Below are 19,838 nucleotides of genomic sequence, written 5' to 3'. Positions count from 1 at the left end.
TTTATGTTTTAAAGTATCTTGAATATTTGAAGGAGGAAAATATTCACACATAGGAGAGACAAAGGATTGTTCAAATTTTTTCCTTGTAAAAATTCCTAAGATGTCAAGGGCTGGGGTTGTATCCCAGTGCTAGAGCACTTGCCTAGTACATGGAGGCACTGGGTTCAATCCTCAGCACCACATAGAAATAAATAAATAAAGGTGTTGTGTCCAACTACAATTAAAAATGTTTTTCAAAAAAATCCTAAGATCTCTAAGGAACTCATGTTCATAACATATGGCAAAGGTTATAAGCCAGAGAGAAAACGTGAATTGTCAAGGCACATATAAAACAACACTCACAGAAGGAATTAAAATAATGAGATACCAGTTTGACAGAAGTGGGCAAAAATTTAAGACTTTTTAAAAATATCATGGAAGAGACATGGAAGTTCTCAAACTGATTCTGAAGTTGTACAGACACCCTGGGAGGAAACAGACCTGTAAGGCTGGACACCCCAAGCCAGCAATCCCACTTCCCCAGGAAGACCCTCAGACCAGAGGGCTCCGTGAAGCAGCGTGTTATACAGAGACACTGGAGCCAGGCAATCCCAGGGTCTTGGGCAGGAGAATCCTGAGTTCAAAACTAGCCTCAGCAACTTAGCAAAGTCCTGAGCAACTTGGCAAGACCCTGTTTCAAAATAAAATATAAAAAGGGATGCAGGGTGTTGGGCAGTGGTTAGCACCCCTGAGTTCAACCCCTGGTACCAAAAAAAGAAAGAAAGAAAAGAAACACTGGCCACACACTAAATGTGTTCATTAGATCACATTAACACCTCGGTACGAAAGACCTGGTAACAAAGGACCACAAACTGAATGGTATGAAGCAACGGAAATTTCTCAGATTTGGAGGCTAGAAATCCAAAATTGGATGGCAGGGTTGGCTTCCTCTGGGGACTCCCAGACAGGATTTGTTCCATGCCTCCCTAAAGAAAAGGGAAACAGTAAGATGTGGTGAGCCGTTTCTGTGAACTGTGGCCGACATTACAAGATGGCGCTGGTTTCCTCTGTAGTCTGTGGCAAACAACTCCTTATCAGAATGAGTTGGCGCGCTGTGACTTGGCACCCTATGAGAAAAGTCCACGTGGCAGTTGTGCATTGGGGCTTGATGTGCTTTATCAAGGCTGGGGCGCTCGGGTGAGGTAGTAGGAGTAGAAGTAGTAGAAGCTAGAAGACATGTCAAAATAAAGGCCTGAATAAACTGCTGAAGGAAGAATCCTGTGTCGCGTCTTCCTTTGCCGGCTGGGGGTCGTGACAGTAAGACATGTCCCTGGACGCCCCTTTCTCTTCTCCCCAAACCTGCCGAGTCAAGGGACACAGGGCAAGGCTGAGCTGCAGTGTCGGACACACACCATCTTGAAGGACTGGCTTTCCTCCTGCACAGTGGGAACCAGGGCCGGTCAGTGTCCCCTGGAGAAAGCCACTTTCCTGCATTGCCCAGGACAGCTGCTCCTCGGGATGCTGGTCACACCAGCAGACTAAGCAAGCTGATGTCCTGAGGACAGCCCTCCCCCGTGGTGAGTGGGCAGACCTGCAGGCACTGGGTGAGGACAGGTGTCACTCATCCTGCTGGTGTCCTTGGACAAAACACCACGAGGGACAGATGTGCTCCATTCAGCCTGTTGCCACCAAACTCTTCTTGGGGCAGTCACTGATGTCTAGTAAGTGCTCCCCAATAAATGTGACTCACAGGTTGCCTCTGGCACGTTGGCCTCCCATTGCCCTGCCACACCTGGGCTGTGGACGAGACATGAGGCTGGCAGACACACGAGCCCCATCTCCACCGGCACATGGCCAGCTCCCTGGGCGTCCAAATGCCCCTTTTCTTCTAAGATGCCCCAGTCCCTGGATTGAGGGCTCACTCCAAATCAGTATGCCCTCATCTAAACTTGACTACAACTGGAAAGACCGGATGTCCACATAAGGGCACATCACAGGCTTCAGGTGGACACTGATTTCATCTCAGTGCACTACCAACAGAGGACCGTTGAATAAATGTGTCGCATCCTCTTAAGCAGGACTACACTACTCTCAGGAAAAATGAGTCCTTAAGGAGCCCCAAGGCAGAGCGCAGGGAGCAAAAGGCAGAGCTGTAAGACTGAGTACGCGGCTCCTCCCTGGGACACAGAGAACCTGCCCGGGGCCTTCCCCACCGCGAACACGCACGGCCCCGCGACCCGCAGCTGCCGCGAGCTCTGGGAGGGTGTGGCCTGACACAATTCACAGGTTCCCTTTGAAACCCAATGTTCTGGTGTCCGCTGCTGCGGCCCCCCGGCCGGCAGGGGGCGACACCCGCCACGCCCCGCGCTCGCTCTCGCCCGGAAGTCCCGCCGCGGCGGAAGTTGTGGTCTGAGATCGTCCCGGAAAATGGCGGCGTCCGTGACCGCGACAGCGGCCCGCTCGGGAGGCGGCCGAAGGCGAGTAGTTCGTCAGAAGCGCGGCGGCGGGCGCGGCGGCGAGGGCGCTCTGCAGCGGCTGCGGGTGGCCGTGGAGGGGTTCGTGCGGGCCACCTCCGGGGGAGAGGCCGAGGGGCGCGGCGCCGGGGTGCGCTCCCGGCCGTGCGGCAGGAAGAGCCGCAAGGAGCTGCGGAGGGAGAAGCGGCAACTGAGGAAAGCGCGGCGCCTGCAGAGGACCGCGGGCGCCGCGGCGGGGAAGCAGGAGGGCAGCGCGGGGGAGTCCGCGCCGCCCCGGGCCCAGGCCTCGGCCCCCGACAAGGCCGCGCCGTCCCCGGCCGCGGCCACGGCTGTCCCCGAGGCCGCAGCCCCAGCCAAGGCCCCGGCTCGCCCGGGCAAGGCCAGCCCCGCCGCCGCCGCCGCCGCCCGCAAGCGGGCGCTTCTCGCGGCCAACGAGGAGGAGGACCGAGAGATCCGCCAGCTGGAGCGCTGCCTGGGCCTGAGCAAGCGCAGGAAGAGGGCCGAGGGCAGCGCCGTGCCGCCCGGCTTCGCGCGCGACGGGCTGGACTACATCCTGGGCGTGCTGGGGTCGGGGGCCGGCGGGCTGCTCGAGAGCAGCGGCGACGAGGGGGAGGAGGAGGCGGGCGCGCCGCTCCCCGAGAGTGACCTGGACAGCGACTCGGAGCCGCAGAGTGCGGACGACGCCGAGGACGCCGCGGAGCCCGAGCCGGACAGCCGGGAAGAGCCCGAAGGCGGGGCGCGGGAGAAAGCCGGGAGGAAGAGAGTCCGCTTCGCAGAAGACGGAGAAGAGAGGGCAGGCTCTTCGGGGGCGGACGGCACGACCCAGCAGGTACCGCGGAACTTCCCTGGTCCCGGGGATGGCCGTCAGCCCCGGAGCCAGTGCACTGCAGTGGGGCGCTCGCGGTGGGTTAAACAGTCAGTAGAAACAGCTGCCGGAGTTGGTAGTTCTGTGTATGAATATGCACATAGCAAGGGAAATGTGAAGTTTGTCCAGTGTACTTTTTTTTTTCTTTTTTGCGATTATATTATTCTCTTTTTTCAAGGAGAGGCTTTGTGAAAGTGGCGAAAAGTACATCCCACCTCAGCTGCGGCCAGCCCAGGAGACAGTGGACGAGCGCAAGAAGGAGGAGTTAGAAAGGCTGAAGAAACACGTCAAAGGCCTAATTAACAGGTGACCTTCCAGAGTTGTTACGCTCTCTCCCTTGGAGCAATGCTCTGTTTCTAAAACACGGAAACTGTCCCAGAATGACAAGATGCAAGTGATGGGAAGGACTTGTAGCTGTTTTCAGATCCTTTCTGTGTCTGCCTTAGGGCAACCACATCCTTATGTTGAGGAGATGTTGCCCAGCTGTTTGGTATGGTGAGTCCTTACAGGGTTTGAAGGCAGCAGGAGACTCCTACTGCCACTCTGAGGCTGGGATGGGGCAGGGAACATCCTCCCAGGAATAGTGGAGGAAGGTCTGGCAGGGATCCCCCCTTGCAGAAATGAGTGCACCTGGTCAGGATGCTGGTCCTTCATCCCCCTATGTTGACATTTAGACTCTAAAAGGGTAATTGGAAGCCATGTAGCTGGGACCACACCACTAAACCATCTACAGTCAGCCTGTGGTTTTAAGAAACAAGTTCAAGTCCTTCTTGCACTAATGCCCTCCTCCAGTTCTCCCATAACTCTCACCAGAAGACCCTCATGCCCCTCTTCTAAATCCTCAAAAGGCAGTCACTCTTTTAAATGTATATTGCTCTTTTTTTTTTTTTTTTTTTTTGGTAGATTCATAGGGTACAGGGCATTCCTGCATGCTGTACACCTGCTTTCTCCCAAAGGTTACATTTTCTATAGCTAGAGTACCATTGAGAAGCAACCAGGGGCTGGGAGTGCAGCTAGTGGTGGAGTGCTAACCTAGTATTCATGAGGCCTGGATTCCATCCCCAGCACCACACACACATATCAGGGAACTGATGTAACAATTCCTAGAGCTTGTTCAGGTTTCACTGTTTTTATGTGCTTGTGTTGTTTAAGAGAAAGAGGTTCTGTGTAGTTTATTACATGAAGATTTAGGTGACCACTGCCACAATCAGGATACAGAACCTGTCCTTTGTGCCGCCTCTTCCCCTATGTTGCTTAATTGAAATTGAAACATTGTCAGTGGAGTGTCCCAGAAGTTTTACTGAAGCATGCTGTTGTGATGTTCCTTTTAGTAGTAGCACAGGTGTGTGGTGAATAGTCTTCCTTGCACAGTCCTCTCTCGCTACTCATTCAGACAGAGCACCCTCTTCAGTGTAGAAACCGTGCCTGTGTGCCATCTAAGAAGTGGGCGAATTGGTGGTTTTCCTAATGATACACTACTTAGATGGTTCCTACACCTGGGAATGTCAGATCAGGATACCCAATTTCTGCAGACTCACAGACCTTCCATGGCATACCTCACTGGTTACATTTCAACTGAAAAGACAGTTGTATTATTTCAGAACTCCATAGTGTTCTGTGGTTATGAGCAGAATATGCTGGGTTATTGCAGCAGGGTCAGTTGTTTCCGGGTCAGAAGCATATGTAAGGTAGGATATATTGGTAGTATTGATAACTGAGTTTGAACTGGAAAATTATATTTAATTGTGTTTCTGTGTTTACATTCCTGCAGGTTGAGTGAGCCAAACATGGCATCCATAAGTGGGCAGCTGGAGGAGCTATACATGGCCAATAGCAGGAAGGACATGAATGACACACTGACGGCTGCCCTCCTGGGTGCCTGCGTCACTGCCTCCGCCATGCCCAGCAGGCTGATGATGGAGCACGTCCTCTTGGTCAGCATCCTTCACCACACTGTCGGAATTGAGGTACGCTCCCACCTTTTCTCCACCCGCTGGCCCTGTCGCCTGGGATGGCCTTGGTCCTCCATGGTGTAGGTCAACAGTTACTACATGTGATGACCATAGGAAAGAGGCTGGCTCATTAAGTGCTTGCTGAGCCCATTTACAACAGGGAAGGAGATTGTCTTGTTGCAATTCTGCTCTTCCTCTTTCCCTGCCGCCGTAGTTCTCATTGCTCTTCCTGGGAAGTTTAATGAGCCACGGTTTTCTTAGCCAGCAATGGCAGCATTGTGGCAACATTTGGAAAGGTGGTGGCCTTACGACCAACTGGGCACAGGGAAGCTGAGGGCAGAAGAAAGTGGCCCAGGCCCCACAGCTGGTTCAGGAGTCTGCTCAACTGTCTTGGAATCGTTTGTGGAAACTCTGCACCAGCTACTTGGAGAATTGCTCTTTTTTAAAAGTGTTTTTTTCCCCCTAAGAGCCACACTCCTGTTCACATATAAGTGTGAAAGTCCATTTTTTTGCCATTACAAAACATAATGGAAGCTCTGGACATCTTTGCTGGTGCCCCATGATGGCCATAATTCAGTGCTGTTATGTGGCTAGCTTAGTCCGTCCCCCATCCTTCTAGATGTCTCTGGTGTACTTCAGCAGACTTAGTAATCAAACTGTGTTATAGACAGTATTTCACAGCGAGGTACGTAAAAGTCATGACCCTGATCACCCGTAGCACGTGGGGAGTCAGCTTGATGTGAAAACATGGGGTTAGTGCTCCTGCTTCTCATTCACACCTTCACTAATAGCACGAAGGACAATGAGGTGGCTTGTTCCAAGGGGAAGTCCTTATGGTACTTCAGCTAATGACAGTCTCTAAAACTTCTGCCAGAGAGGACAAGCGCTCAGGATGCTGGTTCCATTAAACTTCCTTCAGAGCTATACTAAAAAAACACCTCACAGAAATTCATGGGAAGAAAAAAAATGTGTTAAAGATCATGGTGTCAGCTGCTGCATTGCTCTTATAATCATTTACAAGGAAACAATCAGATCTGTATGAGTTGGTGTTAAAATTTACCAAACTTAATTTTAGAAAAATGAAATGTTTTTTTAGTTGTAGATGAACACAATATATTTATTTTTTATGTGATGCTGAGGATCAAACCCAGTGCCTCACACATTTGAGGCAAGTGCTCTAGCACTGAGCTACAGCCCCAGCCCCTAGAAAAATGAATTTTGAACACATTAAGTGGAATTATTTTTGTGCAGTGTTGGGGCTCAAACCCAGTGCCTCGAATGCTCACACGTGCTGGACAAGCGCTCTGACACTGAGCTACAGCCCCAGCCTCCTAATTTCTTTTTAATTGTTTTTTAATATAAGATGATGGTCATACCAGGGGATTATATTTTTCAGATTCATCTTTGGTGAAGGGACTTGAGTTGGGAGTTTACAGGTTAAATGTGTTTATCTCAGGCTTTAAAAACTAAAAGGCACATCCAGCCTATGGGAGCTGGCTTCTGGGAACCCTCTGTTGCCTGCTGCCAGTGGCTGGGCTCTTCTGGCATTGAGCAGTCGGCAGCCTGGCCGTGACGTGCCTGCTTTCCCACCGCACCCTGCAGTCTGCTGGAGTTCCTCCTCCTGCGGACCTTCACGCCTGTGCACGTCTGCAGCCTGACCTGCAGTCAGAGTGTAGTAAGCTCACACAGACAGTCCAGCTCCCAGCCTCCTCCCCACTTGCTTAGAAGTCACCCAGATTGAAAGCCTGGAAATCACACACACCTGATGTGTCGGATCAGGCCTGCCACACCTTGCCAGTGTTCCTAGGGATCACTGGCACCCAGCCCTTCCTTTCTGACCCAGCATGGCTGCCCTGGTAAGGCCATCTCTCCTGTGGATTGCCAGCGTCACTGGAGATCACCACCACATCCCCGCTCCCATCTGCTTCCTCTGGTCTCAACTTGAGTTGGGATTTGAGAGAAAACACAAGATAGTAATATGGCAAGATGACAGCTGCCATTTTTGAGTTAGGTCTCAGTCTTACAGAGTGACAAGATGGAAGTCCTTCCTTCTCCAGGACATACTTAGGGAATCTGGACTAGAATGTGCCAGAAGAGCAAGAGGATGGCTCTCTGGTGAGCTTGCCCTGTTTCACCAGGCCACTGCTACTTCTTGGCCTTGTGCTCTCCCCTCTTTGTGATGGTCAGCCTACTTCCGGGTGCCCCAAAGAACAGCACACCCTCATCTGGACCCTGAGAGTGGAGCTGAGCCATTAGAGCTCCTGTCCTTCCTTTAGCACCCTCCTGGTGATGAAGCACTTGCCTGTGGGGACCTTTGATATCTGTTGAGAATGTGCTGTTTTCTTTAAAGTTCACTTACACTGCTTGCTTATTCAGAGGACATTAACTTGAAATAAGCAGTTCTGAGAATGAGTGTTACTAGGTGGTAGAGCATTTTTAGAGATACAGTTGTGTTTTAACATTTGTGGGGGGCAGGTACTGGGGATTGAACCCAGCAGCACTCTTCCACTGAGCCATAGTCCCATCCCTTTTTAAATTTTATTTTGAGACAGGGTCTCAGGCTGGCCTTGAACTTGCGATCCTCTCTCACTTCAATCTTCCAAGACAGATATGGCCGCCACACCTGTCTTAACACATTTTTAGCAAGTTTATTTTTCCAAGGAACCAGCATGGCCATTGCCCCCCCAAATTACGACTTTGTACTTGGCCTTAAGCGGAGACCTTTCAGCACAGGTTGCTGCTCAGCTGCTTACCGTGTGCTCTTGTGGGGCAGCCATACTTGAGTTCCTGAAGGCTGCCCTGTTGGAGTTTATGTCCTGCCTGTGTGTAGGCACTTATTCAGTGTGTTGAAGGAGAAGTCCCCAGAACATGTGCGACACGCTTGCTGTTGTCCTGCTCAGGTTGGTGCTTGCTTTCTGGAGGCCGTGGTGAGGAAGTTTGATGAGGTCTACAGAAATGGAGGTGAAGGGAAAGAGTGTGATAACCTTTTCACCATCATCGCCCATCTGTACAACTTCCACGTGGTGCAGTCTCTCCTCGTCTTCGACATTTTGAAGAAACTTATTTCAACTTTCACCGAAAAAGACATTGAGCTGATCCTGTTGATGCTGAAAAATGTGGGCTTTGCCTTGAGAAAAGATGACGCCTTGTCGCTGAAGGAGCTGATCACAGATGCCCAGGCCAAAGCCAGTGGCGCAGGCAGCATGTTTCAGGACCAGACCAGGGTAAGAGTGCCACTTGACCTGCTTCCCGAGTGCTCGAGAGCATACAAACTGACCAGAGCTTAACAGTAAGTCCCTGGGGTAAACAGGACACTTCCCTTCCTCAGTGGTTTCTCTTTTCAGCCTTCTCTAGCCCCTGTGCAGCAGCAGGGCTGAGTCTTGCGGGCCTCTGTTTCCCCATCTATAACTCGGGGCTCTCGGCTTTGCCCCTGCAGTGGTGAGGGGTGGGGAGCAGCACCTGATGCGCCTGAGGGGAAGAAGATGGGATTGCTGAGGAGGAAGGAGAGGGCCGTGTTAGACCTGGGGACACCACCAGGAGTGAGGAGAGGAGGGCGGGCCTGGGGCCTTCCTCCTGGAGGACCCAGAGGTTCTCAGCAGGTACTGCGGGGGTGGAAGTTGTTTTAGGAGTCACTTTGGTGACAGTGTAGAAGAGAGGGGAAGTGGCTGGAGGAATTGGGGGGACGCTGTAGGAGTCTGGGAGATGGTGGTGACATGGGCACCCTGGCAGTGGATGTGGCCTTGGGAGTCAGAAGCAGCCGAGTTTAGTGGGGAGCAGGGCTGAAGGAAGTAAGGGCAGGGGGCCCCCTTCAGGTGCACGGGAGGAGGTGCAGGAGGAATCCACATCTCGAAGGGCAGTGAGCCAGGGGGGATTTGGGGTCACCCTCATGCCAGGAATCCTGGAAGCCATGAGAGTATGTGGGATCCCCCACTAGGGTGAAGGGATCCCTGTGGTTACAGGCAGCAGTGTGGAGCTGCAGGAAGGAGGAAGAGCTGGTGGGCGAGGTGGCAGGATACTGGGGGGTGGGTCACAGAGGCCCGAGTCCTGAGAAGAATTTACTCTTTTTTTTTTTTTTTTTTAAGAAGAATTTACTCTTTAGGTGGGATGTTGGGGTGAAGGGAAAGGGACTGGATTTTCATTTTGGTCATTGTCTGATGAGGAGCATTATTGTTAGCTGCTCTTTGTGCACCGGGGCAGCATGTCTGCAGAGGTAGCAGGGGGTTAAGTGGGGAGTGGGTGGGGTGGGAGGGAGTGCAGATTACACTCTTGCTGGCTAATGCCCAAAAGCTGACAGCAGAGGTGGCCACCTGGGCAGGGAGGTGGGGAATGCCAGCGGCTATTGAGGGATTGGAATTCCTCTTCTGGGCATTATGCAGATTCTAAAGTGATTGTTGCCTAGCTTGGAATATACCGGAAATCACCTACTTGTTTATTTTAAAGAGGTTGATTTTATGATGTGGAGATTGTATCAAGAGTTAATATTTGAGGAAGGTATGTAGACGGACTCTGTGCTGTCCTTGTAACTTTCCTGTAAGTGTGTTACTGTTTCCAGTTGATAAGGATTAAAAGGCCACCCAGTGGTCCTGGAGAGGCTGAAAATCCAGCAAGGGGAGGATGTCCAGGAATGTTCAAACTGCTTGAAATAATGGGAGATTTCATTTTGGTTTTGGGTTTATTTCTCCCCTTCCTTTTCCTTAAAGGTTCGATTTATGCTGGAGACGATGCTGGCCTTGAAGAACAATGACATGCGCAAAATTCCAGGCTATGATCCCGAGCCCGTGGAGAGACTGAGGAAGGTGCAGCGAGCTCTGGTGAGTGGCTGCCTACTGCCTTGCCCCGAGCCTCAGGGCAGCACGGCCCCATTGGGAGAGGGAGCGGGACTTGTGAGTTGGGGCCTGAAAGAAGACAGAAGCTGCCCTGTGAGTGGCCCACGCCCTCCTGCACAGCCCCTGTAGCTGGTCCTCCCAAGGTGCTCAGCTTGCTGTGCAGTAGGAGCCTGTTGTCACGACTGTGCCTAAGAGACGTTGCTTGGGTGGCAGACCCAAAGTGAGCCAGGCACAGTGGTGCACGCCTGTAATCACAGTGGCTCAAGAGGTTGATACAGGAGGATCTCGAGTTCAAAACCACTCTCAGCAACTTACAGAGGCCCTAAACAACTCAGCAAGATCCTGTCTCTAAATAAAAGATAAAAGGGGGCTGGGGATGTGGCTCAGTGGTTAAGCACCCCAGGGTTCAATCCTGGTACAAAAAAAAGAAAGTGTGATCACAGTACAGACTATGAACCAATTAAAGCATCTCATTAAACCTTTTTCTCTAATCAGGTGCGCAATGCCAGCTCAGGTTCTGAGACTCAGCTTCGCATCTCTTGGGATGGTCTTTTGAATGCAGAACAAACTGGGCGCTGGTGGATTGTGGGGTCTGCTTGGAGCGGGACTCCGATGATTGACAACAGTCATCATGCACTTCAGCAGAAGCCGCCTGTGGGCACGGTATGGAGACCCAGTGCTTGACTGTGGGCACCCTGCTGTGCCAAGTGCCAGCTCTGCTAGAGTAGTTCTGATTATTCCTGAATGGCTATGGAAGTGTGCCACTTAGGTTTATTTGAAGGCCTTATACAAATTGCCAGTGTTAAGTTATGATTTAAATTCAGGCATGTGGCACATGCCTGTAGTCCCAGCTTCGTGGAAGCTGAGGTGGGAAGAACACTTGAACCAGCCTAGGCAACATAGCAAGGTCCTGGCTCCAGAAAACAAAACAAAACATATAATTCAGTTTTTGTTGTTTCTTTTTTAAGGATTTTAAGAGTCCCAAAACGCATTGTGCAAAAGATCTAAGAGTTGAAGGGAGTGTGTGAAAATCAAGACTGACTTTGCAGATATCCATTCTTGAGAATGGGATGTGTTCTGTATCCTAGGAGATGTAGGTTCCAGTCCATTAGCATGGATGAAACTTCTTCCCACTTATTTGTATTTATCATTATTAGCTAGAGTCGGAGCTGGGTGTGGTGCACACACCTGTAAGCCCAAATGCTCGGGAGGCAGAGGCAGGAGGATGGCGAGTTCAAAGCCAGCCTCAGCAATTTAGTGAAGTGCTAAGCAACTCAGTGAGATCCTGTCTCTAATAAAGTACAAAATAGGGCTGGGATGTGGATCAGTGGTCAAGTGCCCCTGAGTTCAATCCCTGGTACCCCGCCCCCCCCCCCAAAATAAATAAATAAATAAATAAATAAATGTGGAAAAAATTATTTACTAGCATCTGTTTGATCCAGATCTCCTTCCTTGTCCCCAGTGTCCTTTCCTGCCCTGGGCCCTTGGCACACCTGATGACCTTGATTCCCATATCTGAACTTGACCTTGATTCCCATATCTGAACTTGACCTTGATTCCCATATCTGAACTTGATCTGAGATGCTCAGGCTGATGTCCCACCCTCCTGAGAGTTCCCAAATCCAGTGCTTCTCTCCTCCAGTGGCTTTTTATCCTGCCACATTTTCCCTTTGTGGTGACCCAGAAATAAAGATTTGGAATTTACCTACAGGTATTCACGTGCAATTTAGTTATACTGAGCTGAAGCCACAAAATTGTACAAGTTGTTCTTTAGAAACTTTAGGAGCACACTCGACCAAAGGTGGCATGGTATTTCTCAGGAAACAGCTCTCAGGACATTTGTATGGCCCACACACTAATCCTTCCTTTTTCAGATAAGCTCAAAGATGTTGGATCTTGCTCGGAAGCAGAGAATGAACACTGACGTTAGGAGGAACATCTTCTGTACGATGATGACGAGTGAGGATTTTTTGGATGCTTTTGAAAAGCTGCTCAAGTAAGCATTTGTTTGCACGTTTTGACCTGTCAAGTTAGAAGTTGTGAAAGAATTAATTTAATGTGGGGTTTGTGTTTGGAGGACTGAAAAGCTGGAATTTTGTTACTGTCCTCTCACCTGGGTGGGCCACATGTCTCTGGCAAGCCACTCATTCCTACTAGTGTGCCCTGGTAGATCCTCAGCGGAGCCCTGTAGGAGGCTGCAATTTGAGGGCTTTGTAGCCACTATCTGGTAGTCAGCCACTGTCTTCGGCGGCTGTTGGTTGTCATGGATTGCTTAAAGTGTTATGAGCCTTCATGTTGAAGCTGCCTCTTGCTTCTCATTTAAAATGTCCCAGTATGGTTCTGTGATAATTTGTTGTAGCAGGTTTTTAAAACATTTGCATACTTTATGCAAAGTATTTAGTTATCAGATAACAATTAAGTGAACAGTTTAACTCATTTTTCTTTATATGCTTCAAACTCATAATGCAATACAGGGAGAAATGGCTCATTTTAGTATTCTGATAGTTGGGGTTTTGTAAACTGGGGTGGCTTGTCGGGGTGGGAACCCTGAGCATACCTCTGTGTTTCCTAGTCAGTCTTCATCTAACAATGAGTTTTTTCCCCATTTTTATTCACCACAGTCATTGGCTGACCTGGGGTTGAGGCTCAGTGGCCTAGTGTGCATGAAGCCTGGGTTCCATCCCCACTACCAAAAAACCCACATGCCCCTCTGGGAAAAGGATGAACAAACCAGGGGTCCTTGCTGCAGTGGGTGGGATCCTTACAGTTCACTATTACAGAGGGCAAAGTACCAGTCCCACAGCTGCATGGGTGACTCTTAAGTGTGTTCTGCCAGGTTCAAGAGGCTGGACACCCGCCTGCTTTGTGGCTGTTTGTGTGGCATTCTGGCAGAGTCAGAACTAGAGGACTGGAAAAAAGACTGGTGGTAGCCCGCAGCTTGGGGAATGGCTGTCTGCACAGGCCTGTGGGGTTGTGGGGGCGATGGAATTCTTTTTCCAGTGTGGTTGCAGTTACCTGACTCTGGGGGCTTATACAGCTGCACCCACAGGACTGTACACTGAAGAGGGTGGAGTTTACTGTGGATTTTAAAAATGAAAAAGTGAGCCAGGCACAGTGGCACACGCTTGTAATCCCAGTGGCTCCGGAGTCTGAGACAGGAGGATCACGAGTTCAAAGCCAGCTTCAGCAACTTCGAGGTGCTAAGTAACACAGATCCTGTCTGTAAATAAGCTGGGGGTATGGCTCAGTGGTTGAGTGCCCCTGAGTTCAATCCCTGCTACAAAAAGAAAGAAAGAAAGAGGGAAATCATTGTCTTAGCAAGACCTGGCTTCATTTGAGTCCTGCTTGTGTCAGTTGGACTTGGGTCCTGGGCTTTGTGGTGGGGTAGAACTCGAGTCCTGTTGTGTCCTCCCAAACTTTACCACATCACTAGAAAAATGAGGCCCAAAGAAACTGGGGAGGGCCAAACCTCTGGCTTGTGTCTGGTTGCTGCCACCCGCCTCCTGGCTCACTTTTAACCACACTCTTCCAGGCAGGAAGGACCTGTGGGCTCTTTGGCTGTGGAAGAGGGAAGTGGAGTGCTGACTTAGCTGGGCTGTTTCTGTGCTGCAGGCTGGGACTGAAGGATCAGCAGGAGAGAGAGGTGGTCCATGTGCTCATGGATTGCTGCTTGCAAGAGAAGACATACAATCCCTTCTATGCGTTCTTGGCCAGCAAGTTCTGCAGCTATGAAAGGCGATTCCAGGTAACTTGGTCAGAAGGTGCCAGTTACCTGTGTCCTGATGCTTTTCCTCAGCATTCTGTCTGGCTCACATCCTAAACATGAGTTCTTGGAGCCAGAAGTACTGGGTAGAGGGACCACCTGCACTAGGAGGCTGGGTGTTGCTTACACCACACCAGTCTCTTGACGTCACTTGTCAAGAGCTGTCTTCAAAGTGCTTATCTGCTGGGGTGGGGTGGGGTAGGGTTTGCTGGTGCTGGGGATCCAACCGAGTGCCTCATAAATGCAGGGGAGAACCACAACCAAAAGATGACTGTAAAGCTGTTTCAAGCTCCTGACCATTTGAAAGGACAGAAAGTCCTGAGTTTCAGAATATTAAAAATAAGTGAATGAGAGCATCTTAGTGGTTTAGTCTACTGATTGTTGAATTTTAATTTTTTTCTTTTTATTAACTGTTACTAGATGACTTTCCAGTTCAGCATATGGGATAAATTTCGGGACTTAGAAAATTTGCCAGCCACTAATTTCTTGAATTTGGTTCATCTGGTGGCACACTTGTTGAAGACAAAATCGCTTCCGCTTTCCATTTTGAAGGTTTGTAAGCAATTTAAAATCACTGTGTAGTTGCTTATTTTTTGTACTTGTAAAGCATGAATTTTCCAAGATTCTGGAGAGTGTTTCATTGTTGTGATCATTGTATACACAGTATAAATTTACCTAGAACATTAGGGCTCGGTTCCAGTTTTCTTGCTAACTTAAGTAAATCTTTTCTGGGTTTGAGATTAATCTTAAAATCCTGGCCAGGTCAGTGCTCAGTAGACTGGCACCCCATAGAGGTACTGGTCTGCAAAATAGGGTGTTAGAAAGCTGCAGGTTCCCCACTCTGTGTTTGGGACTTCAGAGCCATAAAAACATAGATGCCCGATGTTCCTCTGGAGGAGATGGTGGACCTACCTGTAGAAGGCAGGATTTGAGGTGGGCCAGTAAGGCTTGGGTAGTGGAGCCACCAGGGTGTGGGTGCCCTAAAAAATTCTGAGCATTTGAAGAGCCTGAGGGTCAGGGCTGGTCGAGGTGCAGAGACAAGTCGTCCTCTGTGCCCTGCGTATGTGGGTGTGCTCCCCACCGTGGTCAGAGCGTCTGCCCATAACTGCCTGCCTCTCTAGGGTGTGGGGCGTGGGGTTTCCCACTGCACTGAAAGTGTGGGTACAGTCTTCACACCCCATTCCAAGAACTGGAGTAATTTAGAACACTAAGATAACATCTTCTCATCGTTGAGCTAAATCTACGCTTCCCTACTCCAGTCGGGCTCAGTGTAGAATGGGTCGGTGTGGCCCCGGGTGAACAGGAGCAATGGAAGCTCACTCGTGGGCAGGAGAACTTGGGTTCTCCCTGGCTCCCAGCCCTGCCCTCCACTCTTCCCACTGGTGTTCTTTTTGCTTGTTTTCTATTTTGATACTGGACTGGAACCCGGGGTACTCTACCGCTGAACTACTCCCCAGCTCTTTATTTTTTATTTGAGACAGGGTCTGGCTAAGTTGTGGAAGCTGGCCTCAGACTTACAATCCTCCTGCTTCGGCCTCTGATATCACTGGGATTACAGGCATGTGCCACTGCACCTGGCTGAGGGGCCCTCTTTGGTTTTGTACTCCCTGACTGTGCATCTACAGCCAGTACATCATCTACCCTCTGGGCAGAACCGTGTGGTCATCTTGCTCTTGTGACTTTCCACAGTTCTTTTTTAAAATTAAGTTTGCAATTTATATATGTTAATATCTATAGTTCTCTTCTCTGATCTTCTGTGTGATCTTACTTCCACTGTATAAGTCTAGTACGTTTATTTGTTACACTGCTGAAATTTAAAATTATTTCTGGGGTTTTTGATAGTTTTCTAAGATGGAAGCATATCTGAGTTCATCTTTCCTAGACCTAAGCTCTACATAGAGGGGTGTTGATAGGGGTGGTCCAGACTCTACCAGAATGCCACACAGACAGCCATAAAGCAGAAGCTGCAGTGTCCAGCCTCTTGTACCTGCTGGAACACACTCAAGAGTAAGCTTCTGTTCTAGAAACTACATTCCTGGCTTGTGAAGTGTAGGCCCCCTAAGCTGTGTTGTGCTGCCAGGTTTACCAGCCACCCCTGCCAGCTCTGCAGGGTCCCCATGGCACCACTTCCTTACCAGCAGCTGTTCATTTTTAGCAGTTAAAAGACCTTCTTAAACCAGGGTGTGTGGGCAGTGAGGAAGGGTCAAATGCCTACTCATTAGCACTGTTTACAGATCACTGGAGAGTTGGCTAAGCTAGTGTCACTTTTTTCTGTCTCCTGACTGTAGGTGGTTGAGTTCAGCGAATTGGACAAACCCAGAGTCCACTTCCTACGGCGAGTGTTGACTATGCTGTTAATGGAAACAGAAGTTGAAGACCTGGGTTTAATTTTTGCAAGGTATGTGCCCAGGTGTTTCATTAAACATGAGAAAGGGACAGAAAGATGTTTTCATTCCGGTTGGTTTACAGAAGCAGCATTGTGCTTCACGTGTAGCTACATAAGTCGTGTCAGTCTTAATGTTAAGCTGATATCTAAGAGTGCTTGTTGTTTTCTCAGTCCTGGGCTCTTGCCCAGGGCCTTGTGTGTGCTGGGCATGCAGTTCTAACACTGAGCCACCTCCTGCCCTGAAGTTCTTCATTGAAAATTCTGCTTTACATAGAGTCAGGCACAGCGATGTACAACTGTGGGTTCAGCTTCTTGGGAGGCAGGACGATCCCTGGGGCCTAGGACTTTTGAGGCCAGCCTGAGCAAAAACAGAAATAAAAAGGAAGAGAAGGCCTGGGGGTTTAGCTCGGTGGGAGATGGTTTTGTGCGTGTAAGAGGCCCTGGTTCCTTCCCAGCACCACAGGGAACAGAACTAGGTTATGACTGCGTTGAGATCTGTCCTGACACGCGTCTGTCTGATTCTCTTCCAGAGTGTCTGAGAACCCAAAGCTGGGGATGTTGCGAGAGGGTCTGAAGCTCTTCATTGGCCACTTCTTACTGAAGAACGTGCAGGCCCACCAGAGTCCCGAGGAAGCCAGCGTGCTGAGAGAGAGGGCAGGCCTTGCCACGCGGTCCTTGCAGGGCAAAGCTGCCCTGAGAATGTAGGCATGTCCGACCCACAGGTGTCCTCAGGATCTCTAAGGCCTGTCCTGCTCAGCGAAGAGGGGGAGGGCTAATGTCACAGTCTGTCACATTGTAAATGTTATTTATTGAGATGATTTTTTTAATCCAAGATTGTATCGTGTTGGTGTTTTTTATAACTTTATTATTTTTTTAAAGTGGTGCTGAGGATCGAACCCAGGGCCTCACATGTGCTAGGCAAGCGCTCTACTGCTGAGCACAACCCAGCCCTGTTTGTGTTTTTAGTAACTTTCAGATGATGCATTGGGGGTGGCAGGAAAAGGCAGGGAGGGGCAGGCTCTGAACTGTGCACCCTTCGCAGTGAGACTGGTGTGGTGTTTTGGTTTTGTTTTTTTAATGCTGGTGATTGAACCCAGGGGCACTCCACCTGGGTTCAGCCATATCTGTAGCCCTTTTTATTTTTTTGAGACAGGTCTTACATGTTGCTGAGGTTAGCCTTGAACTTGTGATCCTTCTGCTCAGCCTCCCACGTTGCTGGGATTACAGGTTGTCTTAATTTTTAATAGATAAAAATGGGCCACTAGAGGGTGCAGTGATTATAAATGATACATTTCTGGTTTTTTTTTTTTTTTTTTTTTTTTAATTGGCTAAAAGTTCATTGAGGTCTAGTTGATTATTCTGATGTGTCCTCAGGATCTCCAAGGCCTGTCCTGCTCAGTGAATGCAGTTGGGTTTTGAAAAGTTGGTTGATGTCCAGACCGTGAGTGTCCTTGTGTAGTGTGGTGTGGGTGGGTTTCCATTGCTGCTCACCTGACGTGTTGACACCGGAGAGGACTCTGCACAGTTTCATATCTCTCTCCACTCTTCAGTTCTGCATCGCTGCGGTATTTTGTTAAATAACTCCAAAGTCACCAAGTAGCTGTTGGATACTTTGTGGGTGCTGCTTGCTGTTGCTCCTGGGTCCTAGGAGATGTGGATACGAATTAAACAGTTACCGCATGCAGGGAGTTGACAGGGCGTGTCCAGTCCCCCTCACCAAGTGCAGGAAACTTTGGGAATCTGGGGAAAGAGAAGTGTCCTCTGCCTAGCAGCCACCAGGGTGCACAAGTGTGGATTGTTTCACAGTTGCTCCTTTCAAACGCTGCAGGCTTGGCCGTCCTCATCTTCAGCTGTTGAGAAAGCCACTGGGGTGAGTGTAGACGTCGTGGGTCAGAACCTGTTTCCCAGCAAGAGTGCCGTCATCTGGGCAGGTGGTCACGGGCTCCTCTGCAGAGCACTCTTGTCTGGTGTGGGTGGCTCTGTCGCAATCAGCGTTCCAGGGTCATCATGCGAGATCTCAAGTCTCCACGTATGTCCCTGCCCTGAAGGTGTAAGCTCGGCAGTGAGCGGGCAGCCTGGAGAACCTCAGTGCTGGGGTCGGAGCTCACACTGCGCAGGCCTCCTGTCCTTCCACTGCCTCCGCCCCAATCCAGAAACCAGCCTTTGGCCAGAGGCTTAATTAAAACCCTGTGCCTTCTACCAGGTCGCAAATTTGGGTGACCAAGGAAGAGGGCCGCAGCTGTTGACATGTTAGTGAAGCCTTCACTTTGTGCAGGGCTTTGAACAGAAAAGGCCTCGTCTTGGCTTAGGTGGGTCAGGGTGTGTCATCCGTGCCACTGGGGCCGGCCCTGGGGTCAGGAGTGGAGCTGTGCTGACCAGGGCTACTCCTAGAGCGGTCAGAGGGACCAGAGAGCTTCTGGCAGTAAGGAAGACAAACTTCTGTCAAGAATCGCGCTTCTATATTGTCTTTTATTATCAAAGCAAAACTGCCTCTTCCTGTGTGGTGGACTCTTGGTGACTTTTCTCCCTGCCTGAGTTTTGCATTATATGGGAGATTGCCCACAATATGTGAACTTTCTAACATCATAATATGGTTACACGTGACAGTAATTGTACTTCAGTGTAGATAGTAAATACACCCTGACCAAAGCTACTATAAATTCAGAATTACTTTCAAATATGTAGGTTTGAAAATGTATTACAGTGACAGCTACATTGGAAAAGTACTGCAAGGCACTCGAACAGTCGGTGCTTGGTGTAGCTGTGTATTTGTGGATTTCTTGCAATGCAGGTGGACAACTGTTAAAGTGTATGGAATTAAAAGGAAGCTATGTTTTGGGGATTTCATCCTTAGGGGTACCAGAAACAAGCTTTAATGTGTTAAAGTATGTACATAAAATCTATTTTTTCTCCTCTACAAAGTGTATATAGATGTTTATTTTGAGAGAAGAGCTTTGCTGGTGTACTAAGGTCTGTATCTTTCCATTTTAAGAAGTCAGAGGTAGAGGGCTTGCCTACCATGTTGTGAGGCACTGGTTCAATCCTCAGCACCACATAAAAATAAAGATTGTATCCACCTATAATTTTAAAATAAATATTTTTTTAAAAAAAAAGTCTGCCTAGCTGTGTGGTTGAGGGAAAATTCATTCTTCATCCCATCCTCAGAGAAAGCAAATGAGAAAATAGTAACTGCTGGAGGGTGGGGGGAAGTTTATATAGTTGTAACCTTGCTCTAAATTTAAAATAGTTTTTATTTTTAAAGCATTTGTTATTTAGAACTCATTCTAAACAGATGTAAAATACTCTAATGTTCTTTCACAAAAATAATTCAGCAAACTAATTCAGATGGCCTCTTCCCTTTGTGAAGTGGGGTGGGCCCGGCTGAGCTGCAGATGGCTACCTACCTTAAAGCTGGGTGTCCATCAGCCCGGTCAGCTGGCCACCGACTCCTTCCACTCCCAAGTTGGCAGGAGGAGAGGCCAGTCGCTGGCCTCAGTGTGGAGGGCTACACCGCGGGTGGGGTGCTGTGGGGTCCTGTGGCAGGTCGGGGCTCTTGAAGGGGCCAGAGGAGGGTTCAGACTCGACGAAACAGA

The 19,838-nt window shown here is 49.5% G+C and overlaps 1 protein-coding gene across 2 annotated transcripts; it reads left to right on the top strand.

Moving 5' to 3' along the window:
* The first annotated feature begins 722 nt into the window (after nt 1–722).
* On the top strand, nt 723–19,312 carry LOC113175971 (nucleolar MIF4G domain-containing protein 1). 2 transcript variants are annotated; one of them, XM_026380358.2, is made up of 11 exons: nt 723–3,282; nt 3,497–3,624; nt 5,090–5,285; nt 8,171–8,494; nt 9,971–10,081; nt 10,592–10,759; nt 11,971–12,092; nt 13,709–13,841; nt 14,280–14,411; nt 16,148–16,257; nt 16,776–19,312. In XM_026380358.2, the coding sequence occupies exons 1-11, from the start codon at nt 2,407–2,409 to the stop codon at nt 16,948–16,950; spliced, it is 2,475 nt and encodes an 824-aa protein (XP_026236143.2). In that variant the 5' UTR covers nt 723–2,406; the 3' UTR covers nt 16,951–19,312. The 2 variants fall into 2 exon arrangements, with proteins under 2 accessions (XP_026236143.2, XP_026236144.2); XM_026380359.2 differs by lacking the exons at nt 14,280–14,411; nt 16,148–16,257; nt 16,776–19,312 and having other exon boundaries at nt 13,629–13,714.
* Nucleotides 19,313–19,838: the final 526 nt, after the last annotated feature.

Source organism: Urocitellus parryii, unplaced genomic scaffold, assembly GCF_045843805.1.
Source record: "Urocitellus parryii isolate mUroPar1 unplaced genomic scaffold, mUroPar1.hap1 Scaffold_164, whole genome shotgun sequence".
NCBI classification, from domain to species: domain Eukaryota; kingdom Metazoa; phylum Chordata; class Mammalia; order Rodentia; family Sciuridae; genus Urocitellus; species Urocitellus parryii.
Note: the sequence above shows the minus strand (reverse complement) of the source record. Positions and strands in the feature narration are given on the sequence as shown.